General features: G+C 38.4%; 1 protein-coding gene across 1 annotated transcript in view; it reads right to left on the reverse strand.

Moving 5' to 3' along the window:
* PCDH17 (protocadherin 17) overlaps nucleotides 1-20,372 on the reverse strand; it is a gene marked incomplete at its 5' end in the record, with an annotated part of 88,091 nt that extends 67,719 nt beyond the window's left edge. Inside the window, 2 exon segments of the mRNA XM_009884161.1 lie at nucleotides 17,929-18,488; nucleotides 18,491-20,372. Of these exon segments, the coding sequence (XP_009882463.1) occupies nucleotides 17,929-18,488; nucleotides 18,491-20,372 (2,442 nt within the window).
* Between the last annotated feature and the right edge of the window lie 6 nt (nucleotides 20,373-20,378).

Raw genomic sequence — 20,378 nt, forward strand, 5'->3', positions numbered from 1 at the left:
GAAAAGTGAAGCTCTGTGGACAGAGACTACCATCCTTTCCTGTAAGTGAAGGAATGCAGATTCTCCCCATATAAATGCCTGGTGCATGTATTACTTTCTTTACTTTCTTTTAACAAGCATCCTATTTGTCACCAAAAATAAAAAAAAAAAAGAAAGAAAAAAAGAAAATATTATTGATTTATTGCTTAAGCATTTATATTAAGGTATTTCAGTTGTGTTTGTACTACTGGCTTACTGAAAACAATTATTTCTTAAATTTCTACAGGAGTTTACTTTGTCAATGTACAAGGCACAAAAGAAGACAGAAGCCTCGACTACAGGGATTTAATGTAGTGCCAGGATTCGAAGTCACAAGGCCCAGGCAAGCTTTCTCTCACCTCGTTGATGGTTGCACCAAGCCTGAAGGCTGAAGAAGCTAAAAGGTCGCAATAGAGAGACATATTTTTACATGATCCTGGTAAAAGTTAGACTTAAAAGACACTCAAAAGATGGGGTGAGACCAGACCTTGATCAGATTTTTTTAGCATGAAGTAAAACACTGAAGCCTTACAGGAACAAGTTTGCCTCCTTGGTGGGCAAGTCAGCTTAACAAAAGCCTTCAACTCCTCTGACGGAGCCGATGCAGGATATACATTTAAATGCAGACTTCTCTCTCTAAGAAACATGAGACTAGGAAAAAGTGTGGAATCTGAACCCAAAACTTCCATCTACTGAAGAAGGGAATCAGGAAGATTTTCTGGACCACACTCAAATTGCTGTTTATTTCACAATGGTTTCAGGTTTCTGAGACTCATTTTATTTGGCACTGGAGAAACGTGAAATGTAAGCATCTAATGAAATTAGCGTGGTCTGGGAAGAGAATGCAGAAAGCTGTCAAATGGGACTAGGAAAATGTAATTGTAATATGAGCTCTTAAGCTGAACTACTTTTTGGAGAAGGTGTAAGATCAGAACGTAGGAAGAGGTGCCAAACATCACAAACATCATAAAGAGCTCGAGCTGAAAGTATAATAGCAGTGTTTCTGCTATCACAATGTCAATAAATAAACATAATGAAATTCATGACACATTATTACATTGCTCTGCATTGCCTCTATTCATTTAAGAATGAACACATTTAAAATAATTCACAACTTGTCAGACGCCTGTGAGCAGTGCAGTTAGACTGGCGCTTTAAGAGGCGTTTGTGAAGATCTTATAAAAAAGCTTGATATGACTTACATCAAAATAGAGATGGAAGTATGGGAAAACACAATAACTACTTCACCTGAATCCGCTAGTACAGTTGCATCCAATATATTTACACTGTTCACCAATGATATGTACTTATTGAAGCTACTCTGTCAATAAAAACCACATTAAGAACCTTTTGAAAGAGCTTCCCTGTCAATTAGGCTGCAGATACATTCTATTGCTCCAGTTTTTCTGTCAATTTAATATACTGGATCATATTAAGAGTACTGGCTTGTCAATAAGGCAAATCTGAATCCTATTAATGGAGTTATACTGCCAATATAATCGGCTTCCTATTTATCGAGCTCCCCAGTATTTGGGAAAGCTGTGAAATGGGATTATAAGGTTAGGTTACGTACATCTGCCTCTATATTGCATCAATATTTCAGGAATTGTATCCTGTTGTGTAAAGAAACACATGTAATCATGTTTTTCCATTAGATAAACTTCAGATGACAGACTAGTATAATTGTTTACCATTGCTGAGAAAATATTAAATCATTCTCAATTATCACATTATATTTCCTGCTTGCTCTAAGTTACACTGTTATTTTATAAGACAGTCTACTTATGTGCCACACATACAGAACTGATAAGAGATGTATGCACTCCACCCCACCTGCACAAGATAATATCTGCTCCAGAAAACAAAAGGAAAGAGATAAAACATATTTTAGGAACAAAATATGGAGCCCTCCACAATTTCAATGCTTATTTAGCCCTTGTACTGTGCTGTATAATTTTGGTGGAACTGAAGCTTGTAAGTATAATTCTAGTGTAACAGAAACCCCTGGAAATAATTAATAAGAGGTAGTAGTTCGTACATAAAAAAACAGTAGAAGTTCAGCAAGCCTTCTATTTAATAGAAGCCTTAATGAAGTTGAACATTAGTTGCTTTTAACCACATTCAATATTAAATAACTACTTTGACTGGATTAGCAGAATATACAACAGACCATTAAACCTGATTATATTAATAAAAAAAAAAAAAACAACAAAAAACTTTAGCTTAAAAAAAAAGAAAAAAGAAAAAAGTAATTGCATTAAAATGTACTGGGCATTCTCTTATCAAATTAACTCTCTAAGTCTAACTTGAAAATATGGATTTTAAAAAAAACCATGGTCCAAAATGACAGTTAAAGGTCAATGAATCAAGTTGCCAATTATATTTTCTGGTAGCAGATGGGTGCAATGAAACCTAATGATTGAATTTGAAATGCTTTAATGCACCTTTTATCTATGGCTTCTACCATGTTGAGTCTATCTCAGTATTCCTAACAGATATCGTGTTTACTCCATAAAAGACTCAACTACAATTAGCCAACTAGAATGAAATCTGCACTTATCACAACATCCAGCTTATTCTAAGAATATCATACCATGACCTCAAAATAACAATACATTTGGGAGTGTATCTTTGGTAGCATTAGGTAGGGGTTTTTTTTTATTATTTTCACTCCAATCTACATGTTAAATATGAAGCCTGGAAATTAAGACATTAAAATTAGAGGGAAACTTAAAAAACAGTGCCTTGAAATTCAAGGAGATGATCAAGTTATTTGTTATAATTTCAAAAATATTTTTCTCTCTTTGTGTTCAGAACCCTTTTTTCTGTATGGAAGACAGAACCTTATTTTTCCTCTCTTTCTCTCATGCACGCAGATTCTACAGTGCAATTGCGAGCTCCTGGCATTTTATTTTTAATTTTGAGATACATCTGAAAGCTCTTACTCAGCAGAAATTCCCAGTGAAGCCAGTAAGTGTTGTAGAATTTGTCCTATTCTTACCACTGCTGTTTTCCTGTTTCTAAGAGCAACATAGCACAAATGTTTTCTAAACAGATAAAAGCTTATAAACACTGCAGTACTATATGGTGGAGAAGGAGATCAAATTATGGCCTTTTAACACTGACAAATTGTTTTGTACTCACAATATTTAGTAAGGGGAAACAGAGACACTGGATATTTTAAATCTGTTAAGTTTGTGTTAACATCTATCCACTATGTTTACCTTCTTCTGTCCATCTCACTAAAGGCAACAATAAAACTCCCGCAAGCCATGACCTGAGGTCCGCTGAAATCAATGGATGTTTTCAAATTGGTTTCAATAGCCCTTGGATCAGTCTGCTTACTTCAATTAGGGGATAAGGGAGTCTTTACATAGCGTGCTACATTCCCACAGATACATATGTTGTATGCTGAAGAAAGCTGCAAAGGAGCAGGAAGAAGATTACAATAGTGATAGAAAATGAGAAGAAACTCTTAAACATAATATTCCTTTATCCCAGCATATGGTCTTCTCTATGTTCAGCATTTAAACAGATTTGTAATGGCAGTGACAGGGAAAGGTGATTAGCTAGGCAGCAAACACTCTATGTGGCACAAGACTCTGGGTTTGTGTTTTTTTCTCTACAGAGTGAAAAAAATTAGCAACGAAGATAAAGCAGGACTTGATTCTGACGCCACGCTACCTGCACAGAAAACACACATAAAGAGGAACTCTGAAACTTTCTTCTTAGGTGACAATCAGAACAGAGGTAAATCTAGATCACCTCCTTTCCTTTAAAGCTGCAAGTTTATTCCCTTCCTCATCCTAAAATCCTTCTCCAGCAAAGCAATGATGCACTTAAATTCCTTAGGAAGTAGGAAGAAAATCACAGATGTTAAAACTTATATTATTACCTTCTGTCTAATTGCTTATTTCAGTCATGCAACTATTTATTTCAACATTTTGTTAAAAATCCCTAACAAGGTATTCTATAAACATTTTGTGACAGGATACAAAGCCCTACTTTCCCACAAATACCTTGGCATAATTATTTCCTCTTAGCACTAGAAAAAGACACATCACTAAATATGCTGCCAAAATAATGGCTGAATTTATGACAGAATAGTAGATCATCAAACTTTACAGCCTCACATGCCTGTGCAAGGAGATTTTCAACTGTAAAATGGTGATGAGCTGATTTATTATTTGTGACATAAGATAAATAATTTAAGCTTGCACAAATTTAGCAAGAGGTTCTGTCCCTAAATATATTTTAAAGCCATAACAGTCATGTGCCTATGATGAGGTACCTCATAAAATGGAAAGTTTGATTGAATGCACCACGAATATAGTAGCAGTGGTCAAGTAGGCTTGGACAGAAAAAATAAGGCCTTTTTGGCTATAGGGCTTTCTATAACCATCCACAACTCTGTCAATTCAGTGTTAACCTACTACAATGTCTTCATACAGGACTCTATATTAGGTTGATTCAGAAAACGTGAAAAAAATAGTTATCTTTCTCGATAGGACCACCTCATCTTGAACACCACATCCACTTATCTAGGGATCTCCAGAGGTAATTTATAAACTCAGGTATTTAAGGGCCGACTTTTACTGGAAAATTCATAACAACCTGGGGAAAAAAAAAAAAAAAAAGTTCTGGATTACTGCTTTCATTACAGCTTGCCATATCGAGAGTCTGAAATCAGATTTAGCTCTTAAGATAAGGAAGATCTACATAAGAAATGTTCTCTGCAAAGATTCCAGGATTAGGAAAAGTCGTCTTTGTGTTCCAAACCAGTGTTGGTTTGTCAGCATCTAGGACACTGCTGCCAGTTTCACCAGGGATAGAGAGACTGAACATGAATGCTAATATTTGACTGAAGAGCTAGTTAGAATACAGTGATTAAACTATGGCTTTGCCTCTGTATCTAATTAGCAGGATGCTCATCCAGCACATGAGCAACTTTTTCAAAGAGAATGCATGCAACAGCAACTGGAAGATGCATATATATTTAGAGGTTTTTATTTACTGTTTTTAGTCATGAACTTTCAAAGAAAATAGTAAATGCAACCTTCTCTAAATAAAGTTCACATCACAAAGTCCCCAAGCTAACATTCAGAAGAAATGTGTGTCAGGGGAAGTCTCTTTCAAAACAGGAAAAGAAATGAAAATATGACAGGTACAGTGCAAGAAATTCTGAACAAAAACTCATGCAAAGGGGAAAAAATAACTTGTTAAGATTGTTCATATTGCTCTTCCTGAATATTCAAATTGGATAATGTGTAACACAGACTAATGCTGCTCCCTGCAGGTGGATCATGAGCCCACATGAAGCCACACCAACTTCCAACTTCACGGGAATTCAACATGGAGTTAGGTGCTTAGCTGCAGAGAGTAACCTCCAGGACCATGCCTTTGCATGCAGTTCTTCTATACATATGCCCTCAAAACTTGTTTTCAGGTAGAAAAGCTCATTAGGAGATGAATTAGATTAACTCCGTAGAAAGTTATTAATTTACGTAATTTCAGGGCCATCTTAGCTTACTGGTGGTTCTTTTTAAATAAACACACCCTTGTGCCATTGGGAATAAAACAAAAGCCATACAATACTAAGGGACTACTAGATGGCCTTCAGTTTATATGCAATTTAATTAGCTTCACCGTAAATTTCTAAGAATGAGTAAACTTGGGTTTGTTGTTGTTTTTTTTTGTTTAAATCTTCCCAGGCATAAAGTAATAAAGTACAAAATGCCCTTGTAAAATATGCTAAGATCAGGAGCAAACTCATTCACTTTCCACGAAAATGGAACTAGGATCTTACTCCGAGGACCTTGTGTATCAAACCTCAGCACAGAGACTTTCCAAGGTAATGGTACAAAGCCCCGTTCCTAAAGATTTATAATAGGATTGCTGCTTTGGCCTTAACCACAGCATAACAAACAGCACCAGTATAATGATAATCCATGCTACCAGCAACCTTAAGAATGCGCAAGGAATAGACAGATACTGGCAGAAATTAATCTGCCATTTTCACACATCTGCCCAAGGGAGGTATTGTAATTGCAAAAATTTACTCTTAGACTGCTGAGACTCATAGTAATTATGTTTCTTTTTTAATGGAAATAGCCACAGGTAGTAACAAATTGGGTTCTGAGATGGGGAACTGGGCATGCATTCTAACCCAAATTACGATGTAATTGTCTTTATTATAAAATACTATAGAAAACCTGTGACTCAAAATTTAAATCAGAACAAAACCTTTCCTTTAAGTAAACTCATCTCCTCTTATGGCTATTCAACATGTACGCCTATTTCTTCATTTACTGGTATCAGCAAGAGCAGTGTGACTGCAAGCAATTTATCTTTATCTAAAGATCTTTGCCAATACTAACCAAAATTCCTGAAGCTTACATTTGCTTTACATTTGCAACAGCTTTCCCTTGCTTTACTTTCATGCAAGTAAAGTAGACTAACAAGTAGGTCAAAATCTGGAAATCTAAATACCCGTTCCTAAGGTTCCTTTGTCAGTATTGGGGATGAAGAAAAGAGTGTGTGTGGTCTACATATATTTTAAACGACCTGAAATTAAAGTTTTCTTCAAAATTCTGGAAGCCTGTTCGAAACAAATGAGCACAGGAAAGTACTTAAAATGAGTTATTTCACGCTTGAAGGAACTATTATGTCATTACCGTCACATTATTGCGATAATGAGACGCATACTGTTGGGAAAGATCATATATATGGTGGCCAATGAATAAATAATAAAATAAATTCATCCAGTTAATTCTGCCCCTTGCAATACTATATCCTGTTCAGCCTGAAAAGAAGGTACAGGTGGTTTAAACAGACAAAATACATTTACAGATTTAGACAAAATGAAGACTATGCATTGAAAGAAATAACATAAAGCATTTTGTTTTCCTCTCTTTTTCACCCGATGGCTACAAAGCTGACTGACACTTTCCTTGCCTCGGAGCCACAAGATGCAAATTATCATGTGCTTTGTAGTACCTAACACAGCTGATGGAAGCAATTGAGTGCTGATCATTCTCACGTGTCACATGGCTTCGACCTCCTTTTCATCATTACTCTCAATCCTGAACTCTGATAGCAGGATACACGGTTTTAAGCAAGATGTATAACTTTCACCATGAAGTGGAAAATGAGGTCCCTCCTTACCTATACTCTTGCCTCGGGAAAAAAATGACAACAGCATTTGTCTCTAAACCTGATGATTTCTAGGTTGCAGCAAAAGGTGCATATTGACAGCATCTTCCAAAATACTGTTACACAACTATGTACAGATCATAACAATATAAAAAAAATAAAAAATTAGATGCATGTTGGATATTAATACTGTCTTTTATCCAGCTAGACAGTTCTTTTGAATCCATGCTGCTCTCTTATGTATGTATCTCCACATACGCATTTACACACAGTTATATCATCTGACATATAGTCTAGAAATCTAAAGAGTTTCTAAGGCTTTCTGGCTGCCATTTTTAAAAGGCTTTTAAATTCATTATTTCCCAAGCATTCTAAATTCCACTATATTCTTATTGCCATTTGATCCACTGAAATGATGAAGAGATCAGAAAAGAACACACTTGGTACTTTACAGCTGTGGCTGGATAATCTTGCTCATGATCATCAAAGCAGGATTGTTTTTATGATCTTCAAATCTGCATATCAAATTACGCACGTCTATGTGAAAAAGCAAAAATATCAAATATTCAGACTTCAGGACTATCTCAATAGAGTACTACAGAATGCAGTTGGAGGCTAAGTGAAATGAACAGCATTTGCAGCTTTGCAGTGTTTTTAAAGCAAAGGAGAGAAGCAACAGGGAGCAGTTCAGCTAACGCAGGCTCACAGATTCTGGGCTGAATTCTGCACATGTTTGTGCACATCAGCGACTCTATTCCTGTAAGTGATCTATTTAATTCCGTGGTGCTATTTGACCTAAATTAAAATATTCACTGAGTAAGTGTTTTAAAGACCATGCCTTGAAAGACGTAATACTAACGCAATTATACACATGTAAGTTAGTTTCCATAGGCCTCAAAGTGACTTATGCACTGGTTAAGGACATGATCCTGTTGTTTGTAGATTTGTGGAAACACAGTCTTTTCCTCAGTACTGGTAAGAATGAAGCCCAGGTGCTGAACCTGACATGAGTCATTAAAACAATATTATTTTCTTTTTTTCACCTTTAAAATTTTATAGAATTTAAATCTTTTCATTAAGAATTAATGAAAAATTGTTTAGCCCACTTCAGCTCACCTTTTTTTTTAAACTGAGTTGTAGCTAAACAATCTTAACCATAAGCGGTTGCTTAGCAATCAGCAATGAACGAGACAGAAATATAGTAAGTAAAGAAACTGACTGACATGTTCTGTGTTTGAATCATGGCATTCATTAGAAACAACAGAATAATACCAACAGAAGTTTGAAACAAAATTCTATTAATAAAAGAATACGTATAACTGTCTTTAGGAACAAATTATGCATTTAAAAGCTACAAATTGTGATTCACACGTCTGCTGTCTAAAAAATCCCTTAGCTATTATTAAAAATACATTAAAATCCTTCAAATTTTGATGAAGGCATTATTTACCTTTTGTTTTTAATTCAATTGTCAAGTGTGCTTCCAAAGATTTTAAAAACAGTATATATCTACAAAGCAAGCAAGAGTTTATAGCTTTGAAGACTTGAAATTGATTTTTAATGCACCAGCTTTCAAACACTACAAAGGCTGCTCTCTGCTGATAAAGACAGTAAACAAGAAATTGTCCTTTAAATGTTCCCTTTAATGTTTTTCTTTAATTAAAAATCAATCAAAAAACATTGCAACATTAAAAATTTTAAAATTAAGACATTAAAATTTTTTTAAGGTTTTTGACACATGACGCATTCAAGCTGGAATGAAAACTCATGTTACTTCAGTTGTGTTAGTTTAGTGTTTCTTTGCACTGTAAAGATTGTTGAGAAATAAAAACACATAAAAGTAGTTTATCACTAAACAGCTACTTTTATTGAGTAGAAATGTTAAAAATATGATGAAATAGAACTAGATGTTATAAAAGTACTGAAATAAAATGTTTTTAAATACCTTTAGATTATTTTAATATATTCCTTTCCTCTAATCAGACCAAAGCCTATTTATGTAGATTAGTTACATCTAGAGTCTCATTTATCCAACCTGTATTTATCCTTTGATCACAAAGCTTGTTAACTTAAATGGTCTTTTATTGTTATGATTCGTTTTCCCATAATTATGCAGTTTAACTGCCTGATTTTTTTTGAATAAATATATGCAAACGCGCCAATCATATTCAGCAGTGTTATGCTGGATGCTCAATGAACTGTAAGAGCCATTTCAATACAATAAAACTGCCTGGAAGTGTTCCAGGGCAAGGACTGCAAATACCAGTAATCATAGTGTCACTAGAACTAGTACAGGCAAATACAAGCGTGTCACACATATATCAATAGATGGTCTGAAACACTGCCTGAAACTAATTTCGCATGTCTATCACTGCAAGAATTTACAATGCATCGATCAGAGGTCCCACCCACACAGCTGAAACTGTGCATTTGTATCTTGTAACAAGGCTTTTCCTTTCCCTTTTAGAGTCTTCCTTTGGCGTGCCATGGAGACTGCAGCACGCAACCACCCAGCAGGGAACAGGATGCGATTAAAAACTTTTCTATTACGGGTAAAAGTATTTTATGAACCAGAGGAACTCTGATCTGATACACACATCACAAAGCCAGTAGAAAGGTCCATGGCTAAAATAAAATACTGTTCACTTGAAAGATTTTACTTGCCTAGATTGCTTACAGTGTACTAAATTGAAAATAGATCAGCATGGGACTGATTGTCATGGGGGCTGAGAGAGGAGATATCACCCCACTGCACGAAAGTGAGATGCATGTTGATCTTTATGCTGTCCTGTACAAGTGACACTAATGATTGGCTGAAACTAAGCACTAATAGCTTTATACATAGAGGGACTCCTCAATTTTGAGAACATATCACCAAAAAAGGAGCTATTTTCTCATCTCAAGCAAGTGAGAGATGAATTGATCTTGTGCTATCCTTTCTCTACAGGTAACACCACTAACTAGTGGAATCAATTCAGTAGAAGAAAGAGATGCTTCTCGTGTGACCTTAATAAGTAGGAATTGTATCAGCAGCCTTTGGGATTTAGCTAGAAAATATATGACTGCTCAAGGAGGTTATTTAAAGCACTGACTAATATCCTAATTAACAGGGACATTCATATGAATTTGCTTGTTCTTGAATGCAGTACTTAATACTGAGTATTTTATCTAAAATGCTTCATAATTTATCTATTTTTTTCTTTCTCATAGGATTTACAGCAATTAATCCAGAATCTTCTGTAAAAAAAAAAAAATGCATGAGAAAGACCATGACAAATATATTCCTAGGGCTCAGAATTCACCCTGGCTAAGATTTATGGCAGGGTGTACACTATTCCATTTCATCTCATCATATCAGCAAAAGCAGCAACAACTAGTTAATCTTCTTGTTGTCCCCTTAAAAACATAACAAATGAAACACTTAAAACTCGATGAACTTTTCCCCAAAATCATTTTGCCACTCCCTTCTTAGTACTTTTTTCTTTTTCCTTTTTTTTTTTTCTTCTATGTAGGTAAGAGCCTGCAGTCCCCTGAGACTTTCACTTGTTTCCCATATCTCTGAACCCTTTAGCATTAATTTCACCACTTCTCTTTTTACAGCTGAAGTAGAGATACAATTGAAAGTATAAAGCTTTCAGGCTATCTGCTGCAAAAATTTGTCCCAACTGCTCTACTCTGACCTTTTGACATCAAAGGATTGCTTCTATACTTTTAAAGATAAAAACAGAGCTGTATTTCTGCTCCGGTCAACAAATCATTGTTTAAGTTCTTTTCACAGAAAATTCTTACCAGTTGGAAAATACTAATACTAGTGTCAAAATGTCTTTTCTTTATACGTGCAGGCACTCCTCCGTCTTGAAGAGGTATGTCAAGACCTCTGCCATCCATCCTATATGCTTTGTTCAGAAAGAAAACAACAGCTCACATACATACACTTTATATGTAGAATGAGTGTCTTGCATAGTGAAACCTGAAACTAATTTGACTAGGCATTTCAACTTTTGTAGAAACAGCCAAAGAAAGAGAAATCAAGCAGGATCTTTAAAAACATATGGGTAAATATTACCCAGTATGTTGATGTTTCCTGGGGAGGAAGATAGTGAAAAGGAAGAAAAAATGCTGGGGTGGGGAAGAAAAAAAATATTTTTTTCTTTTGAAAACAAAATCCCAACTGGTTTACAGACAAATGTTGTGACTTAGGAAGAAATTATTTTTTAATGACATTTTTGCCTCATTAGAGAAGCCAGGTTATATCTATGCTTTCTTAATACCAAGTGATATTTGTGAATATTTTACACATACCTAACAATAATATTCCATGTAACAATATTTGCTGAATTTTAAGAGTAATGTTATATTATGCATGCTTTCAAAAATATATGAAAACTTGAAAATATATGTTTAGCAATATGTTTAACAGAGTCTTTGCTTTCTTGTTTTGGCTGCACACCTGACTACATTACAGTTCACATCATAGTTACAAAATCATCTAAATTTCAGTCTCCTTAATTGTTTGCAAAGAAGCTGTAAGAAAACATCACCAAAAAAAGATGAAATCTAAAAATAAAAGGCCCAATCATACTATTCTTAGCTGCACTCTGTAAGCCTCTTAGTCACAATTTACTCTTGAACCACTGAAATCATTGATGAAGTCAAAATTATGCTATTGACGGAAATATGAGTAAGAACAGGCCTTTCCATCAACATGGCTAAGGATAACAGAACCCTGATCAAATCTGTTGTTAAAAGATAACTCTTCAAAGGATCAGTCATTGAAATTGCACTGGTAATCACAAATTTATGTGAATTTACCCATTTAAGATTAGGCAGTGACAGTGAGAACCAAGATGAGGAAAGCTCAGACAACTTTCAGAGCCGTTGAGAGCTGTGATCCAGTAAATCCTGTATGACTTGTTTCATGTCATTTATTTCAACTGCACTAACTTTCTTCCACTCTTATACTTTATAAAACAGCAAGATCTACAGAGACATTATTATTCTGAATTCTTTGGTTAATTGAGAATTTCTGTTCTGGCAACGTCATTTTTTTTTTTGTAATGTCAATATTCTACTTCAGACTTAAATTGTCTTTTTCTCTGCTATGTTTATTGTTCTACATTACATCATTTCATCTTGGAAAGCTCTTTAGATATCATATGGACCTATATATCTGGAATGATCCTTTTGAAATAATCTTGCTATAAACAACACTGGCAAGGAGCTCAAGATCAAGACCAGAGCAGGTGTAACACAAAACAGGAGCCCAATTCTGCTTTCTCTGCTTATTTCAGCAGCCAGGGCAGATGCCATAGTGAGCAGTATGTTGCCAGACCTGGTCCTAAAACATATGTACTTTGTGTCACAATAGTATGTAGTGTATCTTAATGAATAACAAAATAATGTTTCATTAAAATATAGAAAAACTCTTGTCCTGAAATTCTTACACAGACAACCCTGGTATTGACTTCATTGAATAAGTAAATCTAAAGCTACAGAATGAGGTAACACAAAATCATGTTAACTGCAGACTGTATTTACACAATGCAAACACTCACAGGAGTTAATTTTTAAGACATCTAACCTTGTAAAACACTGTAAAAACTACCATAATGCATCTTATTCAGGTAGTTCTGAAGTTTCATCTGTTGACAATTTCGTGACCTCAGACACAGCCCTAGAATATGCAGCTGTGAAATTTTGAGAATTATAGACTACAAATCTGCAAACTTGCCAATGTGTAGAACTGCCCCAGTATCCTCTTGGTGCAAAATGTTAACTCCTACCTAGCTCTTGTGAGAAAGAATAATATTCCTCATTTTCAGTAGGAGATATAGAAATAAAAAATTGAATACCTCTGTTTTCAGATAGGAAAAAACCCACTGAGAACGAATGTGACTTCTGTAAGGAAATCTGCTTCTCCTTATACTGCAGCAGCTGAAGACTGCTTTTTAGAGTCTTGAAATTTCTGAGCTGAAGATTCCCAAAGTAAAGCCTGGAATAGTGTATCTAAAGACAGAGCAGCACTAATATAGCTTATGGTTTTTATTTGCCCTGAAGACTCTATCTTCTTAGGTACTACTACACACCTGGCAATGAAGCTGCACTGGGACTTGACAGTAATCTGTTGACACGTCATAAACATCAGGTGCCTGAAATATTAAGAACGATCTGTACTTTATCTTAAAGTGCTACAGGAGTGCCTAGTACAGCAGCTTTGGTGATTTCCATCTTGCACACTATTTGCAACAGTCATTCTTTTTTAGCTGTCATTTAGCAAAAGCTGTGACCATCGTTTCCTTTATTCACTCCCATCTCATTCCTGATACAGACTCCTCCAAGTTGCACCACAAGTATAATAATAAATAAACTCTAGGATGTTCAAGACCCCTTGCATATGTAGATAGTTTTCTACACTACTGTTATGTCACTTTGAGAAATCTATTTCTAGAACATATTTCTTTAAAGAAACTATTTGTTTCCCTTTATCCATCCACTCTGTTATCTATTGGAAACCTGCAAGAAGAAACTGCGACTTGTTCACCCAGGGAAAGGCAAACTGATTAACTCAGAACTTTTTGGTAGAAGAGATATGAACATATATGTTTATGTTCGTTCATGTTATTTCTTTTTCTAACATCTGCTCCTCAAAATAAAGCAAAATCCTGTTTCTTTTAGTCAGGTGAGTAGGTCAGCTTGATTTACTCACCAGAATGAGATGTGTAGAATTTTCCCAGTAGCCTTTAAGGTCTAGAGCGAACAAAAATCTTTCAGCCATATAGAGTTTCAATTTTCTCCTGCTTTCCTCTTTTTTTCTTCCCAGTAAAAATGAATAGGTTGGACCTTAAGTGATTCAAAAGTTGCATGGAATTTTGAATCTGGCGATAAGAATTGTATAGCACTGGCCTATATTTAAATATTTTTAACTGACTTGCATTTGAAAGCACTGTTTCTAAAGTATGTTCAGAATATGATTGCTGGAGGTAGAAGCAATGAAACATGATAAAGCATAGCTGTTCTGACTTCCCAGTACATTACTAAACACTGTTCTTCACCCACATCAACCTCATGTGCGCATCAAATCACAGATGGTCCATTTTCAGGGGTCCTAACCACTTGCAAGTCACTTGCACCAAATAAAAGCTGGAGGTACACTGCATCCTTGGCTATCTGTCCAAAATTTTATACGTGTGTATATATATATATATATATATATTTGTATACACATTTAAATGATTTAATTTTTATGGTACTGAAGAAGTTCATTGATTCATATCAGTAACACACGCAACCATGGCACATAGCTGGATGCTACAAAGTCGTGAGTAAACACAAGTTGTTAAACCGTGTGACTAATGTATAACAGAAGTCACTTAAAGAGAGGTAAGATTACACCGCTCTTACACATATCAGGCAATATTTTCTTCAACTGCTGGTCATTTTGGGTCAGTCTGAAGCCCATAGTCACTAAGTAACACTTTACTCCACAGGTATTCATGGATATAAATTGGGTTATCTGTAGAATAAAATACTGTTCATGAGAAATAGGGGAATCATAAAGCCTATGCTCTTACTGCAAAGCAAAAAAAAGTGTTATGCATGCCTAATAAGAGTGAGAAAATTTAGATCTTACTGAGAAAGAAATTATTTATTTGATTTTAAATATTTATAGACTCGGTTGGATGTACTAAGTAATAATATAATATTTAGTATGTGTATATATATCCATGGATATATAAGTATGTACACATATATATATATAAAACCATAAAGTTTTAATAACAGGTTCCTGCTAGTGAATTCTGCCACTAAACACTTGCCGAGAAAATGAGAATGAAGAAAAGCAGTTCCATTGTACAAATTATATAGTGTGAGATTATTGTGGCTCAGCAATATATCTGGAAAAACTGAAGTGAATATTCGCTAGAGAACACTTACACAATCATTTACCTTTCCCTTACTGAGGTAACGAAGAAAACTGCTTTTCTGAATTGACTAATGAAAGGAGATGATAAAACAGATGTTTGGATCCTGTATCTTTTTTTTTCCCACTGACTATACCTTTGATTCCTAACTGTGCAATTTACCTTTCCAGAGAAAGGTTTCCTGGAGTGACTAAGGATATAGTAGATCCAGAGAGAGGGCTGATCCTTCACTATTTCTCCCTAGGTTTGCAGTTTGAATTTTACATGAGGCAGAAGTACAGGACTAGACACAAAGTAGTATCTTCTTCTAAATGCAAATTTTATATAAAGTTTACTCCAGGGATGTGGAGATGGAGACCATAAAGTGTATTTTAGTAATGCAAAATTACAGTAAAGAGTATCCAATTTTCTTATCTAGCTACTTTAAGTCTGGGTCTTTCCTAAATAGAAACCAACTACTTTGTTTCATTCTGTGTATTTGTTTTGTCAATACAACTACAAAACATAGTATCAATAAGTATGTTTGAACAGGTTGTTCACTAGGGAAAAACGAATGTTTCCTAATCTACTGGCTGGACCATCTAAACATCCAAAACACTCTGTGTAGATGTTCAGGGAACGCAAAAACAATATTAGATAAACCAGTATGTGCTATGAGGAGTTACGATTAACATTCCCACAGTTGTCATAACAAAAACTGTTATAGAAACCACAACACACCTTTTTAAGGGAGGAAATTCCTCTTTTAGCTTTATATAGATCTCAAGGAAAAAAAAAAAAAAAAAAGATTGATATTTTACAGTGAACACTGTAAAAAAAAAGGAATTATATTTTCCATAGGGATTTTACACTACAATCGAATCTTTACTACTCAGTAGCATCAATACATGAATTAATTGCTTTATATAGACATTACATGGTTGTAGGAAAGTATAATTTTCTGTCTTTTAGTAACTATTACACTTGTCAGTAGAAAAAAAAGTTCTTTTTTTTTTTAGCATTCTGACAGCTCCATTTTACAGTAAAAAGTTGACATTACTTAAACAAGTGTCATTAAAAGTTATTTGTTTTTTAAAGCATGAATTATAAATCAAATTATCTCCGGCTATGCCCTAACCTAAACTCTTTCCTGAAGTGTCACTTTTTGTTAAAATCAATTTCAGATTTTAAGTATTGCTCCACTCACCTAATTGATAGCAACACAAATTCATGATAGGCATAAAATGAAATTGTTTCTGTGACACAACTCAATAGTGGGTTGAGGATTAGTTCACAGTGACCTTGTAGAGACAGCCTTTTTTCTTTTTTTTTTCCCCCCAGTTATAAATGTTCAATTTATAGGCCATCAGTTACTGGAATTTTGGTTACTTAACCTGCCAATTACCGATGGCCACTTCTATTTGGTTTAAAACATTAGATGCAGCTGGCAGCTAGAACATTCGGTGTTCACAGACCGCAGGGTGTGATAACTCAAAGGTATTATGAATTTTCTTTTGGTACATCAAGTGTCTACAGTGCAACTTCTTCCCCACTAGCTGCACACACAAAATGAGTCTGTGTCACTTCTGATACACTCAGCTCATTCCCCTATGACTCAGAACAGCATATGAGGAGAAGCACAGGATAAAACAGATATGACATTTCAAATATATTTAATAGTCATTATCCAGAGCCTGCTTTCAATCCAAGTGTTAAAAATCACTTTGGAACATACCTGTAGTATTTGAACATTAAGCTGCATTAATCATGAAGTAATACTTTAAATTAAATCAACTGGAGCCAAATTCTGCCTTCACCTTCACTCTGCGAGTTCACTGCTCTGGAATACATCTTCTGAATTTGGACTTTAAACTACCTGCTAAAAATTAAGTCATTTTTTGATTAGCATCCTATATCCAATGGTCCAAATTCTGCCATTTCTCACACTCACAAAAGTCAGTAGAGGACAGTGTGGATATAACTGGCAGCAGAATGCAGCCCAGCTGTAATTTCTAAATGAGCTTTGGTAGAAGACAGAGCATGTAAGTCTTTGACTATAAAGCAATCATCAATATTGACTCAGGCTACTGGAAAACTGACTAGTTGGTTTGCTGTTTTATGACAAGATGTGAGGTTTTTTACATTTGGGGGTAGGAGGGAATCACCACACACATTTTCTTTCTATTTGACTAAGCAGGATTTTCAACGCTGAAGGTTTGGTTGTTTATGGGGAGAGGAGGAGGCAACGGGGTCCCAATGATACTGTTCTGCGTCAAAAAAATAAATATTTATGTGTATATATTCTAAAGAAGGAAATTAAAAAAATTAAAAACATACATCTTGGAAAGATAGCTCATATTTACATACAGGATTGGAAGGCTATAATACACTGTTGCAATAGATGTCCTCAGTGTGTAGAGTTTTTCCCATGTCCTGTTAGTTACTGCAGATGATACGACTGCTTCAGAAATGCCCTCCCCCTTCTCCACCCCAAAACAAAACGAAGTGAAACCTGTGGAAGCGCCCACCTCTGTCTGACAATCCTCTGGGAAAATACCCCAATGTGCCCCAAACGTACTAAACGCCTGCCTGCACTCCTGCATGCACCTCTTTCGCACTGCCGTAACTCTGTTTGTTCCAGTGGGCATTCACTTTTGAATCACACAGGAAACACCAGTGTGACAGCAGAACCAGACCCACCAGATGTGGTCTGGTTCCGCTTTCATTAAGTCCACCTCTCTTTAGTGACTTGTGTTGGTCCCTTCAGTGGTGCCTTACAGCAGATTTCACTGCAGACAAAAGGTAAAGTTAAACCAGCGTCTAAAGAGAGGTCCAGGGTATTCTAAAAGTCTCCTACCTGAATTATGGACATCCGGCTCGGGGGAGCCTCGCTGGCGTTAGTCCCTTGCCCTGTGAAGCTGGTGTGGCAGCCCACATGTCCCTGGGGTACAGTCAGGTTGTTGGAGGCGGGCTTCAGGTACATCACCTCAGACCTGGGAGAGCTGAGGGGCAGGCGGGTCTGGTAGTCAAAGTACATGGGTGAGGTGGCCAGGGATGGGCTGCTCACCACGTTCATGACATTGAGGGGGCCCCGGCTGTCCTCGCCCTCACTGGGCACCAGCATAATGTCATTCTTGCTGATCTTCTTCTTCTTGCCCTTGCCCCCTCCACTGCCACTGCCTCCTCCTCCCCCGCCACTGCCTCCCCCTCCTCCCAGCTGAGGGTGGCTATACTCGGCAATGCGACAATTATAGGTGCGGATCTCCTTGTTCTCTCGCTTGCACTTCACGGCAATAGTGATCATGGCAGCCAGCAAGATGATGGAGACAGTGCTCAGCGTCACGATCAGGGGCAGCGACAAGTCCCAGTGTGGTCGCCGATGCTGCTCGCCATTCACTTGCGGCTCCCCCCCCCCCCCCCACCGCCCCCCCCCCTGACAATGAGCTTGGCCACTGCGGAGAGGCTGGGCTTGCCATGGTCACTGACTTTTACCACCAGTTCAGCCACAGGGCTGAGCTCCTCCCAGTAGGGGTGCAAGGTGCGTATCTCACCGCTAGTGGGGTCCATCTCAAAGAGGTGCTCCTCATTGCCTTCCACAATCTCGTACGTTAGGCGCCCGCTCTCCCCAAAGTCACTGTCCAGGGCACGGACGGTGCCCACGGGGTAGCCCACCCCAGCATTGCGTGGCACCTGAAGCTCAGCAGTGTCATTGATGAGGGCAGGCAGGACGATGAGAGGTGCATTGTCGTTGACATCAAGCACGGTGACGCGCACCGTGGCATTGCTTTCGCGGTGGGGTGAGCCGGAGTCTTTGGCCAGCACGCGAAACTCAAAGTGCTTTGTCTGCTCGTAGTTGAAGCTCCTCAGGGCGTAGATAGCACCATTGGTGGGGTTGACGGAGACATAGGTGTAGATGGAGACATCGCCCACATGCCCAGGCAGAATGGAGTAAGAGACTGTCCCATTTTGGCCCAGGTCAGGGTCCTGGGCTAAGACAGAGCCCAGGTACTCTCCAGGGATATTGTTCTCGGGCACCTGTAACACATAGAGGTTTTTGCTGAAGCGGGGTGGGTTGTCATTCTCGTCAAGGATCCGGACGGAAAATGACTTGGTGGAGTTGAGCGGGGGGTTGCCCCCATCACGTGCCACAATGGTCACATTGTATTCGTCCTGTGCCTCACGGTCCAGGGGCCGGTCAGTGACCACAGTGTAGAAGTTGTCATAGTTCTCCTCCAGGGTGAAAGGGACAGCTCCAGGTCCGCCGCCACCGCCCAGCACCCGGCACTGGAGCTGCCCGTTCTTGCCCGAGTCACGGTCAGTGACCCGCACCAGGGCAATGACAGTGCCTGGTGGGGCAGCCTCACTCAGTGCTCCCTGGCGAACGGAGACAAAGCCAATGGTGGGCGCATTGTCGTTGCGATCAATGAGGCGGACAGTGACCTTGCAGTGAGCAGGGATGGGATTGGGCCCCAGGTCCCGAGCCTGGACATCGATCTCAATGAGGCCGCTCTCCTCATAGTCCAAGTTGCCCTTGACACGGATAAGGCCACTCTGCGGGTCGATGCTAAACAGGTCACGGACACGCTCGGGTGCGTAGCCACTGAAGGAGTAGAGCACCTCTCCGTTGGTACCCTCGTCGGCATCGGTGGCATTAAGGTCGATGACGGCAGTGCCCAGCGGTGCATTCTCCGGCAGCTCAACCACATAGGAGGCTGCCTCAAAGACGGGGCTGTTGTCATTGGAGTCAATGAGGCGCACGTTGATCTGCACTGTGCCCGAGCGTGGTGGGTCACCGCCATCCAGTGCCGTCAGCACCAGGGTGTGGTGGCTCTGCTCCTCACGGTCTAATGGCTTCTGGATGACCAGTTCTGGAAACTTTGTGCCATCACCGCGGGACTTCACATCGAGGGAGAAGAGGCCATAGTCGTCCCGGGTAAGCAGGTAGGTGCGCAGCCCGTTGTCCCCAGCGTCCGGGTCATGGGCGCTAGTGAGGGGGAAGCGGGTGCCTGGCGCAGCATTTTCTGAGATGTCCATGTCCACCTGGTCAGAGGGGAACGCCGGTGCGTTGTCGTTCAGGTCCTGGATCTCCACCTTGATCATGCAGATCTCCTGGTCGTTGGCGAACACCTCGAGGGACAGCTGGCACTTGGCGCTGCGCCGGCACAGCGCCTCGCGGTCAATGCGCTGCTTGGTGTAGAGCAGCCCACTCTCCCCGTCCACGTCCAGGAGGTGCGGGGCCGAGTTCTCCAGCACTCGGAAGGTGGACTTGGGACCGCGACCTCCGCCGGGGCCGCCGCCGGGAGCGCC

The sequence above is a fragment of the Charadrius vociferus genome, unplaced genomic scaffold (assembly GCF_000708025.1).
Source record: "Charadrius vociferus isolate BGI_N301 unplaced genomic scaffold, ASM70802v2 scaffold314, whole genome shotgun sequence".
Lineage (NCBI taxonomy): Eukaryota > Metazoa > Chordata > Aves > Charadriiformes > Charadriidae > Charadrius > Charadrius vociferus.